Source organism: Macaca fascicularis, chromosome X (assembly GCF_037993035.2).
Source record: "Macaca fascicularis isolate 582-1 chromosome X, T2T-MFA8v1.1".
In the NCBI taxonomy this organism is placed as follows: domain Eukaryota; kingdom Metazoa; phylum Chordata; class Mammalia; order Primates; family Cercopithecidae; genus Macaca; species Macaca fascicularis.
The window spans coordinates 53,998,294-54,019,609 of record NC_088395.1 but is presented as its reverse complement, the minus strand read 5'-3'; the positions used below and the strand labels follow the sequence as shown (position 1 = coordinate 54,019,609).

At 45.1% G+C, this 21,316-nt stretch overlaps 1 protein-coding gene across 10 annotated transcripts in view; it reads left to right on the top strand.

Annotated features, from left to right (window-relative positions):
* The first annotated feature begins 1,181 nt into the window (after nucleotides 1–1,181).
* The window catches only part of PHF8 (PHD finger protein 8), a 109,208-nt gene continuing 89,073 nt past the window's right edge, over nucleotides 1,182–21,316 (top strand). For 2 of the 10 annotated variants that reach the window (XM_005593667.4, XM_005593661.4), the window contains exons 1-2: nucleotides 1,182–1,447; nucleotides 3,521–3,710. In XM_005593667.4, coding sequence (XP_005593724.1) covers nucleotides 1,432–1,447; nucleotides 3,521–3,710 — 206 coding nt within the window. In that variant the 5' untranslated portion in view covers nucleotides 1,182–1,431. Of the gene's footprint in view, nucleotides 1,448–1,991; nucleotides 2,563–2,952; nucleotides 3,209–3,504; nucleotides 3,711–21,316 lie in introns of those variants that run through there. The other 8 variants (XM_074029848.1, XM_065538242.1, XM_065538243.1 and 5 more) reach the window with 5 other exon arrangements.

Below are 21,316 nucleotides of genomic sequence, written 5' to 3'. Positions count from 1 at the left end.
GAGCCACCACGCCTGGCTGTTTTTTTTCTTAAAGATGTCTCACCCTTCCTCCCCCAAACCATATAAGCTTCAGGTCCCATTAAACCTGGACCTTTCAGTGCAGTGGCTCAGGCCTGTAATCCCAATGCTTTTAGAGGATCTCCTAAAACCAGGAGTTTGAGACCAGCCTGGGCAATATAGCGAGGTCTGGGCTCTACAAAAAATCAAAAATAACCGAGTGTGGTGGTATGCGCCTATAGTCCCAGCTACTCAGGAGGCTCTGGCGGAAGGATTGCTTGAGTCCACGAGTTCTAGGGTGAAATGAGCTATGATCGCCCAGCCTGAGTTGACAGAGTGAGACCTTGTCTCTAAAATAAACATTTAAAAAAAAAAAAAAAAAAAAACAACCCTAAACCATCCTCTGGGTAAGTCACAAATATGAGACTCAGCTACTCCTGCTCAAATACCTTCTTTTCTTTTTACTAACTGCATACAATCTAAACTCTTTTGCATTTCGCAATCTTTCATGTTTTGACCCTTTACTGTTTGACCTCCTACCTATCTCTCTTCTGTTCTCCTTGTTCCAACAATATTCAACTTTTAGTAAATATTTTTCTATGTGCCTCCATGCATTTGTACACGTTGATCCTTTTGAGTACAATGTTCTCGCTTGTTTATTTAAGTGAACTTATATTCTCCATGTCTCCCTGCCGTCTTTCTTACAGCAGCTGCAAGCGGTTTGTAAGGCTCTTTTGTAGCTTCGTGTTGCATTTTGCAAAGGTCATTTTGCAGGTGGTATTTGTGAGCTTGCTGCGCCTTCTATTCCATTGTTTACTCGCAACTTTGTTTCCTGCACTGGCAGATGCCCTCCCACTCCAGAGGCCCTGTTTTCACCATTGCATCCCCAGGGCCTAACCCACCATCACTGGTTAGTAAATTGTGTGCACGCACACATTTATTTTTTAAAGCAATGGGACCCTTTAAGAAAATGAAATAGTAAGATAACTCCTAGATAATTTTCTAGAATGTTTGGGAAAACCTAGGCCATCTTGAAGCATATGTATGAAGCTCCACTAACTCAGCAAAGCTCCACTAACTCAGCCTTTCCTCTCATCCCCTATCCCCTCCCCTCAGGCTATAGTCAGAAAATTGTGGGACAGGTGCAAACAAATCCTTGAACTGTATTTGAACTGAAGTGAAACAGTAGGGTCAAAGAAGAGTTCAGAGGGAGTTGTGGAGTTGGCAGCGCTTTACAGAGGAACTACACTGAGGGCCTGAGGACAGAACGCGGGTAGCACAGGGCGCAAGGTTCAACGTCCCTGCTCTGGGACTCAAGTCACTTGGCTTCTCGAGGCCCCTGCCTTCATTTGGTGATAATCACAGAGCTTCCTTCACAGGGGTAAGAACAACGCAGAGACCGTGGGAAAGAGCCCAGCCCGCCGAAGGTGCTCAATGATCAGGAGCCGCGGTGAGTACTCCGCCTCTACCCCGGCTGAAGCCCGCCCCCGCCGTCACCTATTAATTTTGTAGTTTGGAGTCACCGAGTTCACCTCCTCTCATAGGAGGAGTAAGGCTGGGGAGGAGGAGTGTGCGAGTCGGGGTAGCTTAACTCCCTGTTTGCCCGGAGGAGGGGGAAGGCTAGGAAGTTTCGGGCCCCACTCAAAATGGAGCCAAACGTCTGCCTCGCCTAAGATGGCGGCTTCTCCGCCTCTGGGCTCAAGGTCTTCAGCGGCGATTGGGCACCTTAAAGAGACTAGCGGGTCCAAAGGTGGCTGAGAACCGCCCTCCTTTCTCAAGGTGGCGCCCCGCCCCCTGGCGGCGTCACCCGGGAGCCGGCGGCTCGCGGTTCCCCGCCTCCGCCGCGCTCACCTCGCGAGCCCAGCCCTCATAAGATGGCGGTCAAGCCTTGGCTCTGTGGGTAGCGCCGCCACTCTCAACATGGTAGATGTTTACCCCGTATTTCTCCTCCCCTCTCCGCTTCAACTTCCTCGTTGCTTTGAATAAACTTTATTGACTACTCCGAATTGCCTACCACCGCCACTGGGCTTCTCCCAACGACTTTTCGGGCCGTGTGCCTCGGACGTGGCGGCCGGTTCATCTCTTTCCCCGTTGGTTTGCTCGCGACTATCTCCTGCTGGCCCAGCGACGACGCCACTTGCCCGTTCGCCGGGCGGCCGCCAGACTAGGCCCAAGCCGCGGTCTCCAGTAGGCCCGAACGGCCGGGCCGAGGGGAATGTTGTGGAGGAGGCTGCTCTGAAGTACCGTCGGGCGACTGGCGACGCGCGACCCAGCAGGGGGCTCCAGGGGAAGGCGAGCGAGGTTCCCGGCGGTACGGGGACTATCCCAGAATTCGACGCGCGCCGCCGTAGGGGCCGGAACTACCGGACGAGCCTCCGCTGAGGCGCCTCGCCGTCCCGGAGCTAGCCCGGCTGCCGGCGTGTTGCGGGGACTGAGCTCTGCGGGCGTGGAGTCCTTGCAGCCCAAAGCATGAGGAGGTCCCTGTAGGATTCTGGACCGAAGACGTTCTTGTCAGGTTTGGGGCGTGAGGAGGTTCCTGTCAGTTGGGGAAGCGTTAAGATTCCTGTAAGTTTTGGGGGCTGCGAGGGTATTACTGTCAGTGTTAGGATATACCGTGAGGTACCTGAACATTTGTGGGGACTAGGGAGCTCTCATCAGTTTGAGGGGGCTGCAAGGAAACCGTGGCAGTTCCGAGCGATGCAAAAGAATCCTTGCCTAGTTTCAAGAGTGTGAGGAAACTCTAGTCAGTTTGAGGGGTTTTGAATAGATCCTTTTGAGTTTCAGGGATGCAACCAGAAGCCTGTCATCTTGAAAGTACAAAACGAGCTGGTCAGTTTAGAGATTTCTATTTATTTCAGTTTTGGGCGTGACGAGACTCCTGACTGGTCGGGGAAGGAATGATACTGAGAGTGACGGAAAGGATTATTTAAACTCTCGGAACACGACCCCAGAACTGTGATTTGAGTTGGGCGTCTAGTCTTGTCTGTCTTGTTCGTGGAGGCTTTGAGTAACCTGAAGAGACTTTCGGGGATCCCTTATTTCTCTCTGGTTGGCCCTGTTTCGGGGGGTGAGAGGAGGGTCTTGTCTGGCGATACCCCCAGCCTCATTTTTGAGGCTGTGGTTTGCGTCATAATAAAGGGAGCCTTGTGAAACGGGTCAGCTAGGAGAGGGTTCAGTGAGAGATGAAAGAAGCTTCCCGAAAAGGCTTCAGGTATTTTCCTGAAACCCGGAAAGAAGTTATCACTGACTCCGGGGCGAAGAAGGTCGGGGGTGGGGGGTGGGGGGTGGGGGGTGGGGGGTGGGGAGGGTGGGGGCGGTGGAAAGCCTGGAAGGTTGAGCGCCGTTCTTTACGTGTGAAAGAAATTCTAAAGGCCGGGTGGACTTTCTCTGGTTGCCCCCTACAGCCGCACCAGCTGTGTTGCATCCCGGCGGCGGTAACTCTCTATTGGGGAACTGAGGGTTGGTGCAAGGGGGTGGGGGGCGGGGGCTGATTCACTCTGTAAAAAGTGTTGTTTGTGCCTAGCCATCGTCCAGAGAGGACGCGTGCTGCCGCCTTCCGCCCCTCTTGACACGACGAACCTGGCCGGCCGCACAACGCTCCAGGGCCGAGCGAAGATGGCCTCGGTGCCGGTGTATTGCCTCTGCCGGCTGCCTTACGATGTGACCCGCTTCATGATCGAGTGTGACATGTGCCAGGACTGGTTTCATGGCAGGTAAGGAGGGCAGGCCAGGCTACACAGGGTGCGGTGGCCAGGTATGTTCACTTGCTCTCTCTTCCTTTTTCAGCTCTGTTTTTAGATTCCGGCTCAGAACCCCCTCTCCCAGACTCAGGTTCTGCCATTTCTCCTTGCAGACCAGGACCTAGCTGACATTAGCCTCTGGTTTCTCCTTTTCCTGTGTTTTCCCCTATGTATTTCATCTTTGCACCTTTCTTTTGAGTGTTTTTTTTTTTAGATTTATAAGACCCCCCCCCTTTTCTTTGTGTCACAAAAAGAATCATTTTTATATTCCTTTCTTTTTTCTTTTTTTATTTTTTTCGAGACGGAGTTTCGCTCGTTGCCCAGGTTGGAGTGCAATGGCGCGATCTCCGCTCATAGCAACTTCCGCCTCCCGGTTTCAAGCGATTTTCATGCGTCAGCCTCCAAGTAGCTGGGATTACAGGCATGCACCACCACACCCAGCTAATTTTGTATTTTTAGTAGACATGGTGTTTTTCCATGTTGGTCAGGCTGGTCTGTAACTCCCGACCTCTGGTGATCCGCCTGCCTCGGCCTCCCAAAGTGCTGGGATTACAGGCGTGAGCCACCGCGCCCGGCCATCATTTTTATATTCTGACAATTATGTTTTGCCTCAGACACTGGCTTTGGGTAAAACAGTATTGCTTATTTGAGGTAGTTGAGTCCATAAACAGGGATTTGAGTTGTGGCTTTGTGCTTAGTTTCAGAGCGACCTTGCACAAGTTGCTTTGCTTTTCTGAGCCTCATTGTCTTGATAAATGTATCAAATATATCTTTTCTGACTTTGCAAAGCAGTTTGGATATACTCCATAAATGGAGGCAGAAATGCAACAGTATTTTATTTCTACAGCATTTATCTGCAGAACCATCCAACTAAATTGAATTAAGCATAATAGATATTGGGTAAAACAAGAGTAAAACCACTGATGAATTCCTTTCAGTTAACCGTGTGTGCACATAAGCCCCTGTCATCCAGAATTCCGGAGAGGTTAGTATGTGCGATAAAACTAATATCCCATTAGTGGGATTTAAATCTCAGCTATGGAAAGACAACCTTGAGGGGGCTTTGTACACTGGAGCACAAAAAGCAGTGTATGGCACCCTCCTCCTGTTGCCTGTTAGATTCTAGAATTTTCAGTTGTCTGGTCTCCTCCAGAGGAGCTATTTCTTTCTCTTTTTTTTTTTTTTTTTTTTTTGAGACAAGGTCTCACTCTTGTCACCCAGGCTGGAGTGCAATGGCATGATCTCTGCTCACTGCAACCTCCACCTCCCGAGTTCAAGTGATTCTTGTGCGTCAGCCTCTGGAGTAGCTGGGAATACAGGTGCACACCACCACGCCAGGCACATTTTTTTGTACTTTTTTGGTAGAGATGGGATTTCACCATGTTGGCCAGGCTGGTCTCAAACTCCCGACTTCAAGTGATCCGCCCACCTCAGCCTCCCACAGTGCCAGGATTACAGACGTGAGCCACTGTGCCCGGCGAGCTATTTCTGTTTATCACGCTCAAGACCAAACTAAAGGTGTGGTGCTGCTAAAATCCTGCCCTCAGCAGGGACTGCCCCTTTGCCCCATATCCAAATTCATATTTAACTGATCTCTATTGAATATTTATTGTGTGCCCGGCACAGAGTTCTATTTACTGCCTCATGTTATTTAAGAGGGGACAACCCTAGAGGGTGGGACCTTTTCCTTTGCCCTGAAAATAAGTGGGGATTAAGATGTCTTTCAGGATTCCTGGTGTCTTTGCTAGTGCTGATCAAGTCACTCTTCAGCCTAAAATCCTTCTTTCAGTGGTTCGCCTGTGGGATAAAATTCAGTATCCTTTATGTGACAGATAAGACCTTTTGTGATCTGCTTGTTCATTCTCATTTCCTGCCACTCCTCCTCTCTTGTTCTTTATGTCCTAGCAAGACTGAACTACCTATAGTTCTGGGAAAATTTTATACTCCTTTATGCCTTTTTGTCTTTGTACATGCAAACTCCCCCTAATGCCCTCCCCTTTGCAACTCACAGACTGTAAAAGGGTTTGTAAAAGTCCTTCTTCCTCTTGGTTCCCGTTGCACTTTGTATACGTCTTTATTAAAAAGTAATTATTTCATCATATCATAGTTATAAATATATCTGTGTCATTCATTAGCCAGAGCTTCCTGAGGGCAGAGATGTCATCTTTTCATTTTTGGTATCTCCAGAACCTAGTTCAGTGCTAAACATGTAATAGATGCTGAGTACATTTTTGAATGAATTAATGAGTCTTCATGAAAAAAAGCTGTTGACTGGGGCCCTTACTTTGGATTGTATGGAAAATGTGTTTTTTCAGACCTGTAAAATGGGCTCCTGCTGTAACTCCTCACTCTGGAAACAGGGAACAGGAATGAATGCTTCCTGAGTGCTTATGTCTGCCAGACCCCGTGACAGGGACTTAAGGAGCACCAGTCAACAAGCCTGAAAGTTGGATATTTCTCTTTTAAATAATGTTCTTAATTTTTTCCTGGTTTTATAGTGAGACCTGCTTGTTGTAGAAAATACAGAAAAAGAATAAAGAAGGAAATAAAACTCACCCGAGTCTACTACTGTCTGGCACAATCCACTGTTAAATTTGTTGTTGCAGTGTCTCCCATCTTTTGAGTTAGAATATAAATATATATTTTTACAAGATGGGATTGCATTATAAATACCATTTTACAACCTATTTTTTTTTCTAGTTAATGTTTTAATGTAATTGCCAGTTCATTAAATATTCAGCTATACTTGATTTCTGATATCCCACGATATATATGTGTCACCAGTTAACTTGGTAATTTCCTTTATGGTTGGACATTGTACTTTTTTGAACATTATTTGTCCTTTTTTATATTGTGAATAATGTGAGGAAACTTTGGGGGTTCTGGAAAAGTTTTGTATCTTGATATAAGTGCTGATTAAAACAGAAAAACATTATGGAAAGCATCTTTGCTTAGTAGGTACTTGACATTTATTTATAAGGAGCACCATTGAGGCCTTAAAGAATTCTAAACTTACAAATACAGAACTGGGCTTACGGGCCAGGCCCCTCTTTAATCACATTTCTATGGTGAGTTGTGTGTGTTCCTGTGTACACTCTTAACACAAGTTAACCACCTTAAATTTTTTTCCATGAAATACACCAAATTTTAAAAATCTTTTATACTTCTCTCTATGGGCCCCCAATGAACAAGGAAGCTAGCTGAGAATCAGGTCCTTGGTGGGTGGCTGCTCTTGCTTACTCAGTGTGCATTGCTTACAGAAACACACCAGGCTTATAGTGTGCCATTTAAGTTTGTACTTCAGCACAATTGAAAATTCCTACATACTTCTATGGTTGCTTGCAAGCGTTAAGCCAACAAATTTTAAGTCCACAAATGCCTAGAAGTGATAGAAATCTGTTCATATCTCCAATGACTTTTTTTTTTTTTTTTTTTTGAGATGGAGTCTCACTCTGTTGCCCAGGCTGGAGTGCACTGGCACGATCTTGGTTCACTGCAACCTCTGCCTCCTGGGTTCAAGTGATTCTCCTGCCTCGGCCTTCTGAGTAGTTGGGCCACCATGCCCGGCTCATTTTTGTGTTTTGGTAGAGACAGGGTTTCACCATGTTGGTCAGGCTGGTTTTGAACTGCTGACCTCGTGATCCACCCACCTTGGCCTCCCAAAGTGCTGGAATTACAGGTGTGAGCCGCCGCGCCCGGCCTCTAGTGACTTTTGTAGGTTAGATTTCTTGAAGTCCAGCTAGGGATTATGGAATATAATGCCAAGTTACTTTCTGGAAAGGTTATAACAAGGAAGGCAACTATTCCATTTTGCAGCTGAGAATCTGGAATTCGTGGAGATTAAGTGACTTTCTGAGTGTGGATTTGAACTTTGAATTATTTGATTCCAGAGCCCAGGTTCTCAGAAGTGGAAAAAACATGGTATTGCTTCATCCTTCCTGTAAGAAGATGGATTTTGCAAAAACACTTTGATTTGTACAGCGGTGGTTCTCAAACTTTAGCATGTATCAGACTCACTTGGAAGACTTGATAAAACACAAGTTAGGGATGCCCTAGCTACAGTGTTTCTGATTCAGTAGGTAAGCAGGGCCCACCCTTGAGAACCATTGATTTAGAACATTATCCTGTCTTGGTTCCTTCCCCTTCTGCGGAGTGTGATAGCTTCTGATATTGGGGGATGGATGGAGTAACATATCATTACTGTACACCAGTCATTCTCTTTTTTTGTACAGAAAAATTGGAATGAATATTCTTTTTTAATTCCTAAGTGAGCTAACACAGGAGGAACGAACTTTTTTTTTTTTTTGAGACGGAGTCTTGCTCTGTCACCCAGGCTGGAGTGCAGTGGCCGGATCTCAGCTCACTGCGAGCTCCGCCTCCCGAGTTTACGCCATTCTCCTGCCTCAGCCTCCCGAGTAGCTGGGACTACAGGCGCCCGCCACCTCGCCCGGCTATTTTTTTGTATTTTTTAGTAGAGACGGGGTTTCACCGTGTTAGCCGGGATCGTCTCTCGATCTCCTGACCTCGTGATCCGCCCGTCTCGGCCTCCCAAAGTGCTGGGATTACAGGCTTGAGCCACCGCGCCCGGCCGGAACGAACTTTTTAAAAGTAAAGTTCTTCAACTGGGAATTTGTTTAAAATGCAATTTCTTGGGCTGGGACTGGGACTCAGCAATCTGTATTTTAACAAACAAGTGATCCTGATTCACCCTAACATTTGAGAATCATTGCTGTACAATAGTGGAGAAAACTAGTTGGCAAGCATTTATTGATTTCTGGGATTTTTAGCACAAATCTCACTCCTTTACAGTTTTCCTGTTTATAAAAGAAATATTGGTTGATACATGCCCAAGGGAGTAACTTTGGTGTGGATTTTTAACTCTAGAGGAAAGGGCACTGATTTCAGATCTGGGTTCAAATTCTGATTCTGTTACAAAGAATTTATCTGTGAAGCCTCAGTTTCCTTGAGAGGTTGTGATGATTTAAATACAATGGTTATAGCTATTATTTATTGAGCACAAGCTAATGTTCCACTCACTATGCTGACCATTTCGCCTAATTATCTTTATTCTATCTTTTTGGGGAGTTCTAAAAATTATTCTGTTTAATAGTTACAGGACTATTCAAATTACGTTATTTTATGTTGGATGTATACTTTCCAAGGAATTGACCCATTTCATCTAAGTTGTCAAATTTATGTTTGTAGAATTGTTCATAGTATTTCTTTATTATCCTTTTGATATCTTTAGGTGCTATAATGATAATTTTGTTTCGTGATACTAAAAATGTATCAGGCTGGGCATATGATGTCATGCCTGTCATCCCAGCACTTTGGGACGCCAAGGCTGGTGGATTGCTTAAGCCCAGGAGTTTGAAAGCAGCCTGGGCAACATGGTAAAATGCCGTCTCTACAAGAAATACAAAAATTAGCTGGATGGGTGGCACATGCTTGTAGTCCCAGCTACCCAGGAGGCTGAGGCTTCAGTGAACTGTGATCGCGCCACTGCACTCCACCCTGGGTGACGGAGCGAGACCCTGTCTCGAACAAAAACAAAAAAAATTCGTTTTCGTATTTGTCAGACTTACTAGAGGTTTGTCAGTTTTATCGATCTTTTCAAAGAACAAGCTTTTTGTTTCATTAACTTTTTCTGTTTTTCTGTTTTCAATTTAATTGATTTCTGCACTTTATTATTTTCTTTCTCCTTTGGGTTTATTTTGCTCTCTATCTAGTTTCTTGAGGTGGGAGTTTAGATTATTGATTTGAGACTTTCTTTTTTCCTGAAACGGAGTCTCGCTGCTGTTGCCCAGGCTGGAGTGCAATGGCGCGATCTCGGCTCGCTGCAACCTCTACCTCCTGGGTTCAAGTGATTTTCCTGCCTCAGCCTCCCGAGTAGCTGGGATTATAGGCGCTTGCCACCACGCCCAGCTAATTTTTTGTATTTTTAATAGAGATGGGGTTTCACCATGTTGGCCAGGCTAGTCTTGAACTCCTGACTTCAGGTGATCCACCTGCCTCGGCCTCCCAAAGTGTTGGGATTACAGGTGTGACCCAGCACACTCGGCCTTTCTTTCTTTTCTGATGTAAGCCTTTAGCTGTTAATTTCCTTCTCAGCACCGATAGATTTTAATATGTTACATTTTCCCTTTTCATGTAATTCAAAGCATTAAAAAAGAAAACAAAAAAAAGGTTTTTTTTTCTTGAGACAAAAACAAAAAGAAAGAAAAAGGTTTTTTTTTTTTTTTGAGACAGTGTCTCACTCTGTTGCCCAGGCGGGAGTGCAGAGGCAGGATCATAGCTCACTGCAGCCTCCAACTCTTGGGCTAAAGTGATCCTCCTGCTGCTCAAGGCATTTTTAAATTCCCCTTGAAACTTCCTGTTTGACCCATGAAGTATAGAAATATGTTGTTTAATTTTTAAGTTTCTGTAGAGTTTCCTGTTATCGTTCTGTTGCTGACTTCTAGTTTGATAGTGGTCAGAGAATATGCTCTGTATGATTTCAATTCCTTTACATTTATTGAGATTTGTTTTATAGCCCAGAGTCTATGTTGGTAAATGTTTCATGATCACTGGAAAAGAATGTGTATTCTGCCATTTTTGGGTGGAGTGTTCTATAAATGTCAATTAACTACTGTTGGTTAATGGTGTTGCTGAATTCTTCTAATCCTTGCTGATTTTTTTTCTTTTTTCTTTTTTTGTTATGTTTTGAGACAGAGTTTCGCTCTTGTTGCCCAGCCTGGAGTGCAATGGGGCGATTTGGCTCACCGCAACCTCCGGCTCCCGGGTTCAAGTGATTCTCCTGCCTCAGCTTCCTGAGTAGCTGGGACTACAGGCATGTGCCACCACACCCAGCTCATTTTGTATTTTTAGTAGAGACGGGGTTTCTCCATTTTGGTCAGGCTGGTCTTGAACTTCTGACTTCAGGTGATCTGCCCGCTTTGGCCTCTCAAAGTGCTGGGATTACAGGTGTGAGCCACTGCACCCGGCCTACTCATTCATTCATTTATTTTTGAGACAGGGTCTCTGTGTCACCTGGGCTGGAGTGCAGTGGTTTCATCATGGTTTACTGCAGCCTCAAACTCCAGGGCATAAGCAATCTCCTCATGCTTCAGCCTCTACAGTAGCTGAAACTACAAGCACGTGCCACTGCGTCCCCTAATTTTGTTAATTTTTCGTGTGGGGAGGGTGTGGGTGTAGGTTGGTGGTACCTCCCTTTGTTGCCTGGGATGGTCTTGGACTTCTGGCTTCAGATGATCCTCCCACCTCAGCCTCCCAAACTGCTGGGATTATAGGCATGAACTACTGCTCTTGGCCCGAGTTATCTCTATATTGCTTTTTTCAGTACTTGCTCTAGGTATTACATTATACATATAACTTACCATAAGCAACTGCTCTTGACATTTTACCAGTTTGATTGAAGAGTAGAAACTTTACTTTTCTTTTTTCTTTTTTTTGAAACAGTCTCACTCTGTCACCCAGGCTGGAGCGCAATGACGTGGTCTTGGGTCACCGCAACGTCCGCCTCCTGGGTTCAAGCGATTCTCCCACCTTAGCCTCCCGAGTAGCTGGGACTACAGGCGCGGTCAACCGTACCTGGCTAATTTTTGTATTTTTAGTAGAGACAACTTTTCACTATGTTGGCTAGGCTGGTCTCGAACTCCTGACCTTGTGATCCACCTGCCTCAGCCTCCCAAAGTGCTGGGATTACAGGTGTGAGCCACCGTGTCCGATTGAAACTTTACTTTACATGCCTTAATGCTCTTTTGTTTATAATATAATTAATTGTTTTGTTGTTGTTGAGACAGAGTCTTGCTCTGTTGCCCAGGCTGGAGTGTAGTGGCACAGTCACGGCTCACCTGCAGCCTAAACCTCCTGTGCTCAAGTGATCCTCCCACCTCAACCCCCCACCCCCTAGTATCTGGGACTACAGGCATGCACCACCATGCCTGGCTGATTTTTTTTTTTTTTTTTTTTTCCTGAGACAGAGTCTTGCTCTGTCGCCCAGGCTGGAGTGCAGTGGCATGATCTCGGCTCACTGCAACCTCCACCCTCCATGTTTAAACAATTCTCTGCCTCAGCCTCCAGAGTAGCTGGAATTACAGGCGCCTGCCACTATGCCTGGTTAATTTTTTGTATTTTTAGTAGAGACAGGGCTTCACCATCTTGGCCAGGCTGATCTTGAACTCCTGACCTCGTGATCCACCTGCCTCGGCCTCCCAAAGTGCTGGGATTACAGGCGTGAGCCACCGCGCCTGGCCGCATGGCTGATTTTTTAAATTTTTTATTTTGTAGAGACTGGGTCTTTGTTATGTTGCCCAGGCTGGTCTCGAACTCCTGGGCTCAAGCAATCCTCCCACTTCAGCCTCCCAAAGTGCTGGGATTACAGGTGTGAACCACTGCGCCCAGCCTTGTTTATAATGTAATGAATCTTAAATATTTGTTACACATGCATTAAGAATCACATCATACAGTGGTATAATTTTTGCTTCAACTATCAAACATGATGTAGAAAACTCGAGGAGAGGGAAAGTATATTGTATTTACCCATATTTTTACTCTTTGTTCAGTCTAATTTCCTGATGTTTCAGGATTCCTCCTTTATCATTTCTTTTCTGTTTCAGAGAGCTTCCTTTACTTGTTCTTTTTTTTTTTGTTTTTGAGACGGAGTCTCGCTCTATCTCGCCCAGGCTGGAGTGCAGTGGCGCGATCTTGGCTCATTGCAACCTCTGCCTCCCGAGTTCAAGTGATTCTCCTGCTTCAGCCACATGAGTAGCTGGGACTATAGGCGCCTGCCAGCACACTTGGCTAATTTTTGTATTTTTAGTAGAGATGGGGTTTAACCATATTGGCCAGGCTGGTCTCGGAACTCCTGACCTTGTGATCTACCTATCTCGACCTTCCAAAGTGCTGGGATTACGGGCGTGAGCCACTGTGCCCGGCCTACTTATTCTTTTAATTATTCATTTATTTATGAGACAGGGTCTCACTCTGTTGCCCAGACTGGAGTGCAGTGGTGCTTTCTGACTCACTGCAATCTCTGCCTCCCAGGCGCAAGCGATTCTCCTGCCTCAGCCTACTGAGTAGCTAGGATTACAGGCGCATGCTACTACCACCCCGCTAATTTTTGTATTTTTAGTAGAGACGGGGTTTCACCATGTTGGCCAGGCTGGTCTCGAACTCCTGACCTCAAATGATCCACACGTCTCGGCCTCCCAAAGTGCTGGGATTACAGGCGTGAGCCACCACGCCAAGCCTACTCATTCTTTTAGGGTAAGTCTGTTGGCAACAAATATGTTTAGTTTTCCTTCATTTGAGAATATCTTGATTTCCCTTGAATTCTTAGGGGATCTTTTCACTTGATATCGAACTCTGGGTTTCTAGTTCTTTTATCTCAGTGCTTGAAAACTATTCTGCTACTTCCTTTTGCCCTCCGTGGTTTCTGATGAGAGAGGCTTTGTCATTCAAATTGGTGTTCTCTTTGAGGTAATATGTCATTTATCTCTCATTGCTTTCAAGATTTTCCTTTGTCTTTTGCTTTTAGGAATTTGACTAAGCCATGTCTTAGTGTGGATTTCTTTGGGTTTGTCTTTTGTTGTAGTCCTGTAGGTTGCTGAGGCTCTGTTCATTTTTTTTCCAATCTATTTTCTTTCTGTTGTTCAGATTGGATAATTTCTATTGTTCTATCTTCAACTTACTGATTCTTTTCTGTTTTCTCCATTCTGCTGTTGAACTCATGTAAAGAATTTTCATTTAAGTTACTGTATTTCTCAGTTCTAAAAATTCTGTTAGGTTCTTTTCTATATCTTCTATTTTTTTCCAGAGATTTTCTATTTTTTGTTGACACTTTTTCTTTTTCTTTTGAGACAAGAGTCTAGCTCTGTCACCTAGACTGGAGTGCAGTGGTGCGATCTTGGGTCACTGCAACCTTCACCTCCCGGGTTCAAGTGCTTATCCTGCCTCAGCCTCTCAAGTACCTGGGATTAAAGGCACACGCCATCATGCCTGGCTAATTTTTGCTGACACTTTCTATTTATTTATTTATTTATTTTATCATTATTATTTTTTTTTCCGAGATAGAGTTTCACTCTGTTGCCCAGGCTGGAGTGCAATGGCGTGATCTTGGCTCACTGCAACCTCTGCCTCCCCGGGTTCAAGCAAATCTCCTGCCTCAGCCTCCCGAGTAGCTAGGATTACAGGCACACGCCACCACGCCCAGCTATCTTTTGTATTTTTAGTAGAAATGGGGTTTCACCACGTTGGCCGGGGTGGTCTCGAATTCCTGACCTCGTGATCTGCCCACCTCGGCCTCCCAAAGTGCTGCACTGCCCGGTGACACTTTCTGTTTATTCATTTGTTTCAGGCATGTTCTTAATTGCTCGTTGAAGCTTTTGTATCATGGCGCCTTTAAAATTCTTTTTTTTTTTTTTTTTTTTGAGACGGAGTCTCACGCTGTTGCCCAGGCTGGAGTGCAGTGGCGCGATCTCGGCTCACTGCAAGCTCCGCCTCCCGGGTTCCCGCCATTCTCCTGCCTCAGCCTCCTGAGTGGCTGGGACTACAGGCGCCCGCCACCGCGCCCGGCTAATTTTTTGTATTTTTAGTAGAGACGGGGTTTCACTGTGGTCTCGATCTCCTGACCTTGTGATCCACCCGCCTCGGCCTCCCAAAGTGCTGGGATTACAGGCTTGAGCCACCGCGCCCGGCCTAAAATTCTTAGATAATTCCAGCATCTGTGTCATCTCAGTGTTGACATCTGTTGATTTTCTTTTCTTACTCGAGTTGTGATTTTCCTTGTTCTTGATATGACAAATAATGATTTTAATTATATTCTGGACATGTTGGGCATTATGTTATGAGATCCTGGATCTTATTTAAGACTTCCATTTTTGCAGACCTTCTCAGACACTGCACTTCAGTGGCAGAAAGGGGGTACTACTTGATGACTGCCAGGTTGGGGTGGAAGTACAGGTTCCCCACTGATCTTTGGTGCTATCCACCACCTGCTAGGTGTCTCTAGTCGGTCTGCTTTCTTCCCTTCACCTTTCAGAGTTTTGTATTTGTTTTGTATATAACATCCAGGGTTTTTAGCTGTACTTGGAGGGATAGGGAAGAGTGCATCTACTTCATATTGTTCCAGAACCAGCAGTGATAGGTTAAATAATGTGCCTAAAGCTACACAGACAGCTGGACCACAGATCAAACCTGGGTCTCCTGTACTCTCACTGTAGAATACAGTACTATAGACAATATAAATCACTGTTCAAGTTGTTAGAAGTTATGGAAGATAGGGAAAATCAGGTATGTGCTATGTGCCAGGCATTGTTCTGGACACTGGGGTGGGGAAGGGGGGATATGGCAGTGAGCATGAGACAGTAAACTAACAGCTTAATATATAGTGTGTCAAGTGGTAATACATGGTCTAGAGAAAAGTAAAGTAGGGTGAGCAGGAGAAGAAGTACCACCCCAGGGTTGAAGTAGTGGTTACTTTATATAGGATGATTACAGATGGGTTACATATGAGCCTGAAGGAAAGTGAGGAAGGAAGCCATGCTGGTAAGGAGGGGAAGAGTGTTTCAGGTAGAGGAAATAAAGGACCCAAGTGGGGAGCAGGCCTGGCATGCTACCATTCCAGTCCAGTGCTATTGGAACAGAGTGAGTGAGGGGAGAGTAATAGAAGCTGAGGTTAAGGGTCGGGGGTGTGCAGATCATATACAGCAGTGATTTTCCAAGTATGGTTCCCAGACCAGCAGGATCAGCATTATCTAGGAACTGGTTAGGCCAGTTCTTGGATCCCACCCCAGACTGAATCGGAAACTTTGGAGATGGAGCCCCGGAATCTGTGGTTTAACAGCCCTTCAGATGCTTCTGATGCACGCTAAGTTTAAAAACCACGGGTATAGAGTGTAAGGACTTTGTTTTTACTCTGGAATGGAGCCACAGAAGGTTTTTGAGCAAGTGAGAGTTACGATCTGATTCAGGTTTGGCTATTGTGAGGATAGACTGAAGGTTAGGAGCAAAGTGGAAGCAGGGAGAATTTGGGGGCTACTGTAGATCATTATTCCTTAAAGCGTGGTCCCTGGATCAGCAGCATCAGTATCACCTGAGAGGTCGTTAGAAATGCACGTTTATAGGCCCAACCCATTTGTAGGCCCAACCCAGTCCTACTGAATCAGGATCTCTAGGAATCTGTATTTTAACAAGTTTACCAGGTGTTTCTGATATTCCCTAAAATTTGAGAAACACTGGTCTAGTTAGGCGGTGGTGGCTTAAAGTAGAGTCAGTGATGATGAGAAGTGTTTGGATTTTGAATATATATTGATACAGGATTTGCTGATAGATTGGATTGGGATTGTGAAAGAAGGAACTCAAGAATGACTCAATTTTGAGGAATTTGGTGTAAAGGGGACTAGAGTAATGGGGCAGTGGCTGAGGGGATCACAAAAGGGTTTTTTTGTTCGTTTTTTTTTTTTTTTTTTGAGATAGAACAGTCTGTGTGCATGTCAGTGCATATGAAGTTATTCCATTGGTGCATCTAGAATTTAGTGAAGCCTATTACATGACAAACTCATAAAGGAGACACTTCCTAGGTGCACTGGAACTTGCTGTGTCCTTTGCATTCCTTTAAGTCCTGTGTGCCTGGAGTTGGGGGGTGGAATGGTGGGAATGGTGGATGCTTCAGCTTCTGGTTTTATAGATGGTGCTCTGTCTGGACCTGGATCCTTGGGCACCCTCAGAAAGCAAGGTTGAGGAGATAAGCCAGACAGGACCTTGAGCAACATCATCATCTCTCAGGCATCTCCAAGCCTCAGCTCCCACTCAGTTCCACATCCCTGGAAGAATTGAGTGTCCATTTTGGAGCGCTCATAACACTTGACTGTATTAATTACCCCACATTATATCCTGGTTACATATTGTAGTGATATAGTAGAGTCACAAAGTGCTGAATTTTTATCCTGCTCTGCTACTTAGTAGTTTTGTAATTGCCAACAATTAACCACTCAGACCCAGATTTCTCATCTGTTAAATCAGGATAATATTAACGATGATGATAATAGCTAATACTTATCATGTGCCAGGAACTTTAAGTACTTTACCTATTTTAGCTCATTTAATCCTCTTAACCACCCTATGAAGTGGGTACAATTAGTAGTTCCATTTCACAGATGCAGAAACTGAGATGCAGAAAGGTTAAGTATGAATTGCTTAAGTTCACATAGCTGGTAAGTGGCAGAGGTGAGATTCAGACCTTGGCATTTTGGCTCCTAAGCCTGTACTTTAAACCTCTGCTTCTGTGTTTAATGTCTGTGAATGTTGTATGGAAGGCCCTGATTTGTTGTGGAGATTAAATGTGATAATATGTAAAGTTCATAGCTCAGTTTTTTTCTCAGTGCCTTTTATGCTAACTTCAAATTCATTCACTCACTATCCTGTTACCTTGCTTTATTGACTTTATAGCACTTATGAAACTGTTTTGACACTGCCTCTCTGTCTCCCGCTCTAAAATGTCCAGTCCATGAGGGCAGTGTCTGTGCTCAATCAATATTTGTTGAATTTATGCACTCATTTACTTAACAAATACTGACTGCTTACCGTGTGCTTGGCTTTGCAGTATACGATGGGGATAACTCATCTTAATCACAAGACCTGGTGCTATAATAATTATCCTCTTGACTAAGGAAGCTACTCAGAGCAAATCAGCATTTACCACCCTTGGTCCCAGGTGGTAACTGTTGAGACAGTATAGCCAGAAGCCCGATTTTTCATGTCTGCCTCCCTGATATGAGGAGTTGTCTAGCACTTTGAATGTTTGTTGAATAATAAGGTAAGGCAAGACTGAGAGATGGGAAAGGTGAGGACTTTTGGTAAACAAGATACACTATCTGGCAAATGTAGTGGGGACAGACAGCAGGTAAGTGAGCAGTTCCAAGGCCTTGTGGTAAAGGCTGAAATAGGGATAGTGTGCGGGGGGTGGGGGTGGTGCCACAGCAGCAGGGAAGAGGAAGAGCAGGAATGTTTCAGGTAGAAGGAGATACATGTGATGAAACCCAGAGGCTAGAGCTATAGACAGAGTATGGCACTGAGAGTCTGCTGGCTTTTTAGAGCAGGGCTGGCTTCATAGGTGTGCAATTGCTATAGTCACATGGTGCCCCATGCCTGAGGTTTAATGTTCTGTGGTGGTTGTCTTGAAATTCTTAATAATTTTGCCTTTGATTTTGTGATTTGTATGTGATGGAACAGTGGAGTGTGTGATGGGGACTTAAGAGTCTTGGCTCATATGTGGTTCTACCTCCTGCTGCCTTTCTACCTCCCCGAACAGGTTCTTGGCTAGCTGCCTGGGGCGCTGGGCCCAGGTGCAGGTGTGGACAGAGTCGGTTGGGTGCATGTACCCTGTGTACTAAGTCACCGGGCAGGGCCCCAGGGTACTTGTGTGGGCCTGTACTCGCCCCTTGAGTTACCCCTATACCCGAGGGAGCATGACAGTAACTAGCATATTAAAACTGCATGGTAAGTTAAGAGAGACCATGGAAGAAAGGAAAAAGCTTTTCTATTTTTTGAACAGGGAGCTCCCACTTTCATTTCCATTAGGCCCCACAGATTGTAAGTGAGCTATGTAGTAGGAATGTCTCTCCTAGCGTACGCTGTGTGTGAGGGGAAAGAGGTGAGCTCAGCCAGAGAGGCAAGGCCTTTTGGGCCATGGTAAGTTTATACTTTACCCTAGGAAAAATAGGAACCCTGCGAGGCATTTTAAGCATGGGTTGATAGGATCAAATTTGTGTTTTTAAATGATCACTTTAGCTGTAGTGTGGAGGGCCGATTGGGTGGGGACAGAATAGGGGCCAGGAGTCCAGTTAGGAGGGCAGGACAATAACCGAGTTAGAGATAATAGTGGCCTTAACTAGCGCAGGGGCAGTAAGGATGACAAATTGGCACAATTGATAGCTAATAAAGAGAGTTGATAGGACGTGCTGATAACTTGGATAACAACAACAAACATACAGAGCACTTACTATGGGCCAGGCAATGTTCTAAACACTTCCTATATATTAGTTCATTAGCTTTTGATAACAACCTTATGAAGTAGGTACAGTTTTTATCCCCATCTTACAATGAGGAAACTGAGGCACAGAGAGGTTAAGTAACTCGTCCAAGATCCCACAGCTAGTAAGTGGCACAGCCAAGATGCAAACCCAGAGAGTTGACCTAAAGTCAGTGTTCTTAACTTGATGCTAGAATGCCTACTTCAGGGTATAGTGGAGGGAGAGGGCTAGAGGTGAATCAGTGATAGCTGCCAGGTTTCTGGCTTGAATGCCTGGTGAGGTTATGGAGCCATTTGCTGAAGTGGGAAACCTAAGAGAAGGGAGCATGTTTAGGGGACAGACAGAGGGAAAAACTGAGTTTGGACATGTTGAATTTGAAGTACGTAAGTGACTATCCAGTAGAAATGTCTCCCCCAGGAGGCATTTGGAGGGAAGGGTCTAAAATCCAGCAGGAAGATCTGGCTTGGAGTTATGAGTGCATAGAGGGCACATGGAGCCCCGGGAGTGAGAACAATGAGGAAAAGTGAGGAGAAAAGAGTGCCCAGGTAAGAGGACCTAAGAAACTTCAACATTTAAGGACTGGGCAGGAGAAAAAGAATTCATTGCGAAAAAGGAACAGCCAAAGACATAATTAAAATCACATCACATCCCTAACTCATAGTGGCTGTGACTCCCCAGTTCTTGTGGCTACCCAGGAAAAGCTAGAGTGCATTACAGTGGCTTACAATACCCTACTACGTGAGTCTATTGCCTTTCTGACTTAGTACTGTCCTCCTAGCTCTCTACTCTAGAACACTCTCCTCTTCTCTGCTACCTTTGTAGTCTAGGGACGCTCCCACCACAGGGCTTTTGTACTCGCTGTTCTTATTGGGATGCTCTTCCTTCATAGCCACATGGGGGGCTTGCTCCCTTACTCCCTTTGGGTCTTTATTCAAAAGCCATTTTGTCAGTCTTTACCTGTCTTCCCTATCTAATATTTCACCCTCACTGCCATTCTCCCCCCCCCCCCCCCACTGATTGTGTGTGTGTGTGTGTGTGGTGTATAGTGTTATATATTCACATATATATATTCCTCTATATTCCCCTTCCTGTTTTTTTTTTCTACCTAGGTCTTCTCATTATCTAACATACAATGTGTTTCACCAATTGCCTTGATTTATCTTGTTTCTTGTCTTCCTCCCCACTAGAACATCAGCTCTGTGAGGGCAGGGATTTTTGTATGCTTTGTTTTTTGTCTTCGTCTCACCAGCACCTAGACCAGACATAGCCTGGCGGATGCTCATTAAATATCTGCTGAAGGAAGGGCACCAGCCAAATGGGGCATTATAGAAGTAAAGGGTAGAAAGCTTGTCAGGTGGAGAGAGTACAGGGTTGGCAGTGCGAAAATGGTGCTAAGAAGTTAAGGGAGATAAAGCGGAGAAGTACTTATTGCTTATATCAACAAAGAGGTCGGGACATCAGTGAGATCTATTTTAAAGAAGGTGGGGACTAAGATCAGACTGTAGCAGGGGATGAGTCACAAAGTGCACATAGCAACCCTAAGAAAGTATTGATTTGGCTTTGATAGAACACCTCTTGATACTACTGGGCAGCTAAGGGTGGGAGGGAGACTTTTTACTCTATATACTTCTGTACTCTGAGTTTTGCACCATGTACAACCGTTACTTACTCAAAAAAGGGATCATTATCAAGCTGCATAGATTTATTTACTTTGTTTTTAAGCTGCATAGGTTTAAAGAAAGATGATGTTTGGCTGTGAAGGGGCAGACAGGAGGGAGGGAGGATGGGAGGGTGGGTAGGTCTTGGTTTTTGAATTTGTAAACACGAATAGACTTGTTTAAATGCTATTGTGAAGAGAAAGAGAGAGATTGAAGATACTGCAGAAAGAAGGAATAATTGATTGAGAAGGTAAGAAAACATGTGACCCAGATGGAAAACTTGGCTTTAGAAGGAAGGAAAGATAGTACTGTTGTTACGACAGGAAAAAAAGGATGGGTGTAGAAGGAAGTAGATTTGGTGATGAGAAGTTAAGGTAGTTCACCTCTGGTTACTTAATTTTCTCTAAGAAGTAGGAAGTGCATCGCCTCTCGGTCTTTTGGCTAAGATCAAGTGTAGAAGTAGGAAGTGGCTGGCATGATGGCTCACACCTGTAATCCCAACACATTGGGAGGCTGAGGTAGGAGGATCACTTAAGGCCAGAAGTTTGAGACCATTCTGGGCAACAAAGCAAGACACCCCTTTTCTACAAAACACACACACAGACACAAATTAGCTGGGCATGGTGGTGTGTGCTTGTCCTAGCTACTTGGGAGGCTGGGGCAAGAGGATCACTTGAGCCCAGGAGTTTAAGGCTGCAGTGAACTATGACTGGCACCACTGCTCTCCAGCCTGTGCAACCCAGTGAGACTCTGACTCTAAAAAAAAACAAAGTAAAATAAAAACATTAAGGAACTCAAAGAATGAAAGCAAAGAATGCTTAAAACAACAACAACAACAACCAAAAACAAAAACCAGAAGTAGTAGGAAGCAAGGTAATTTGTTGAGAGA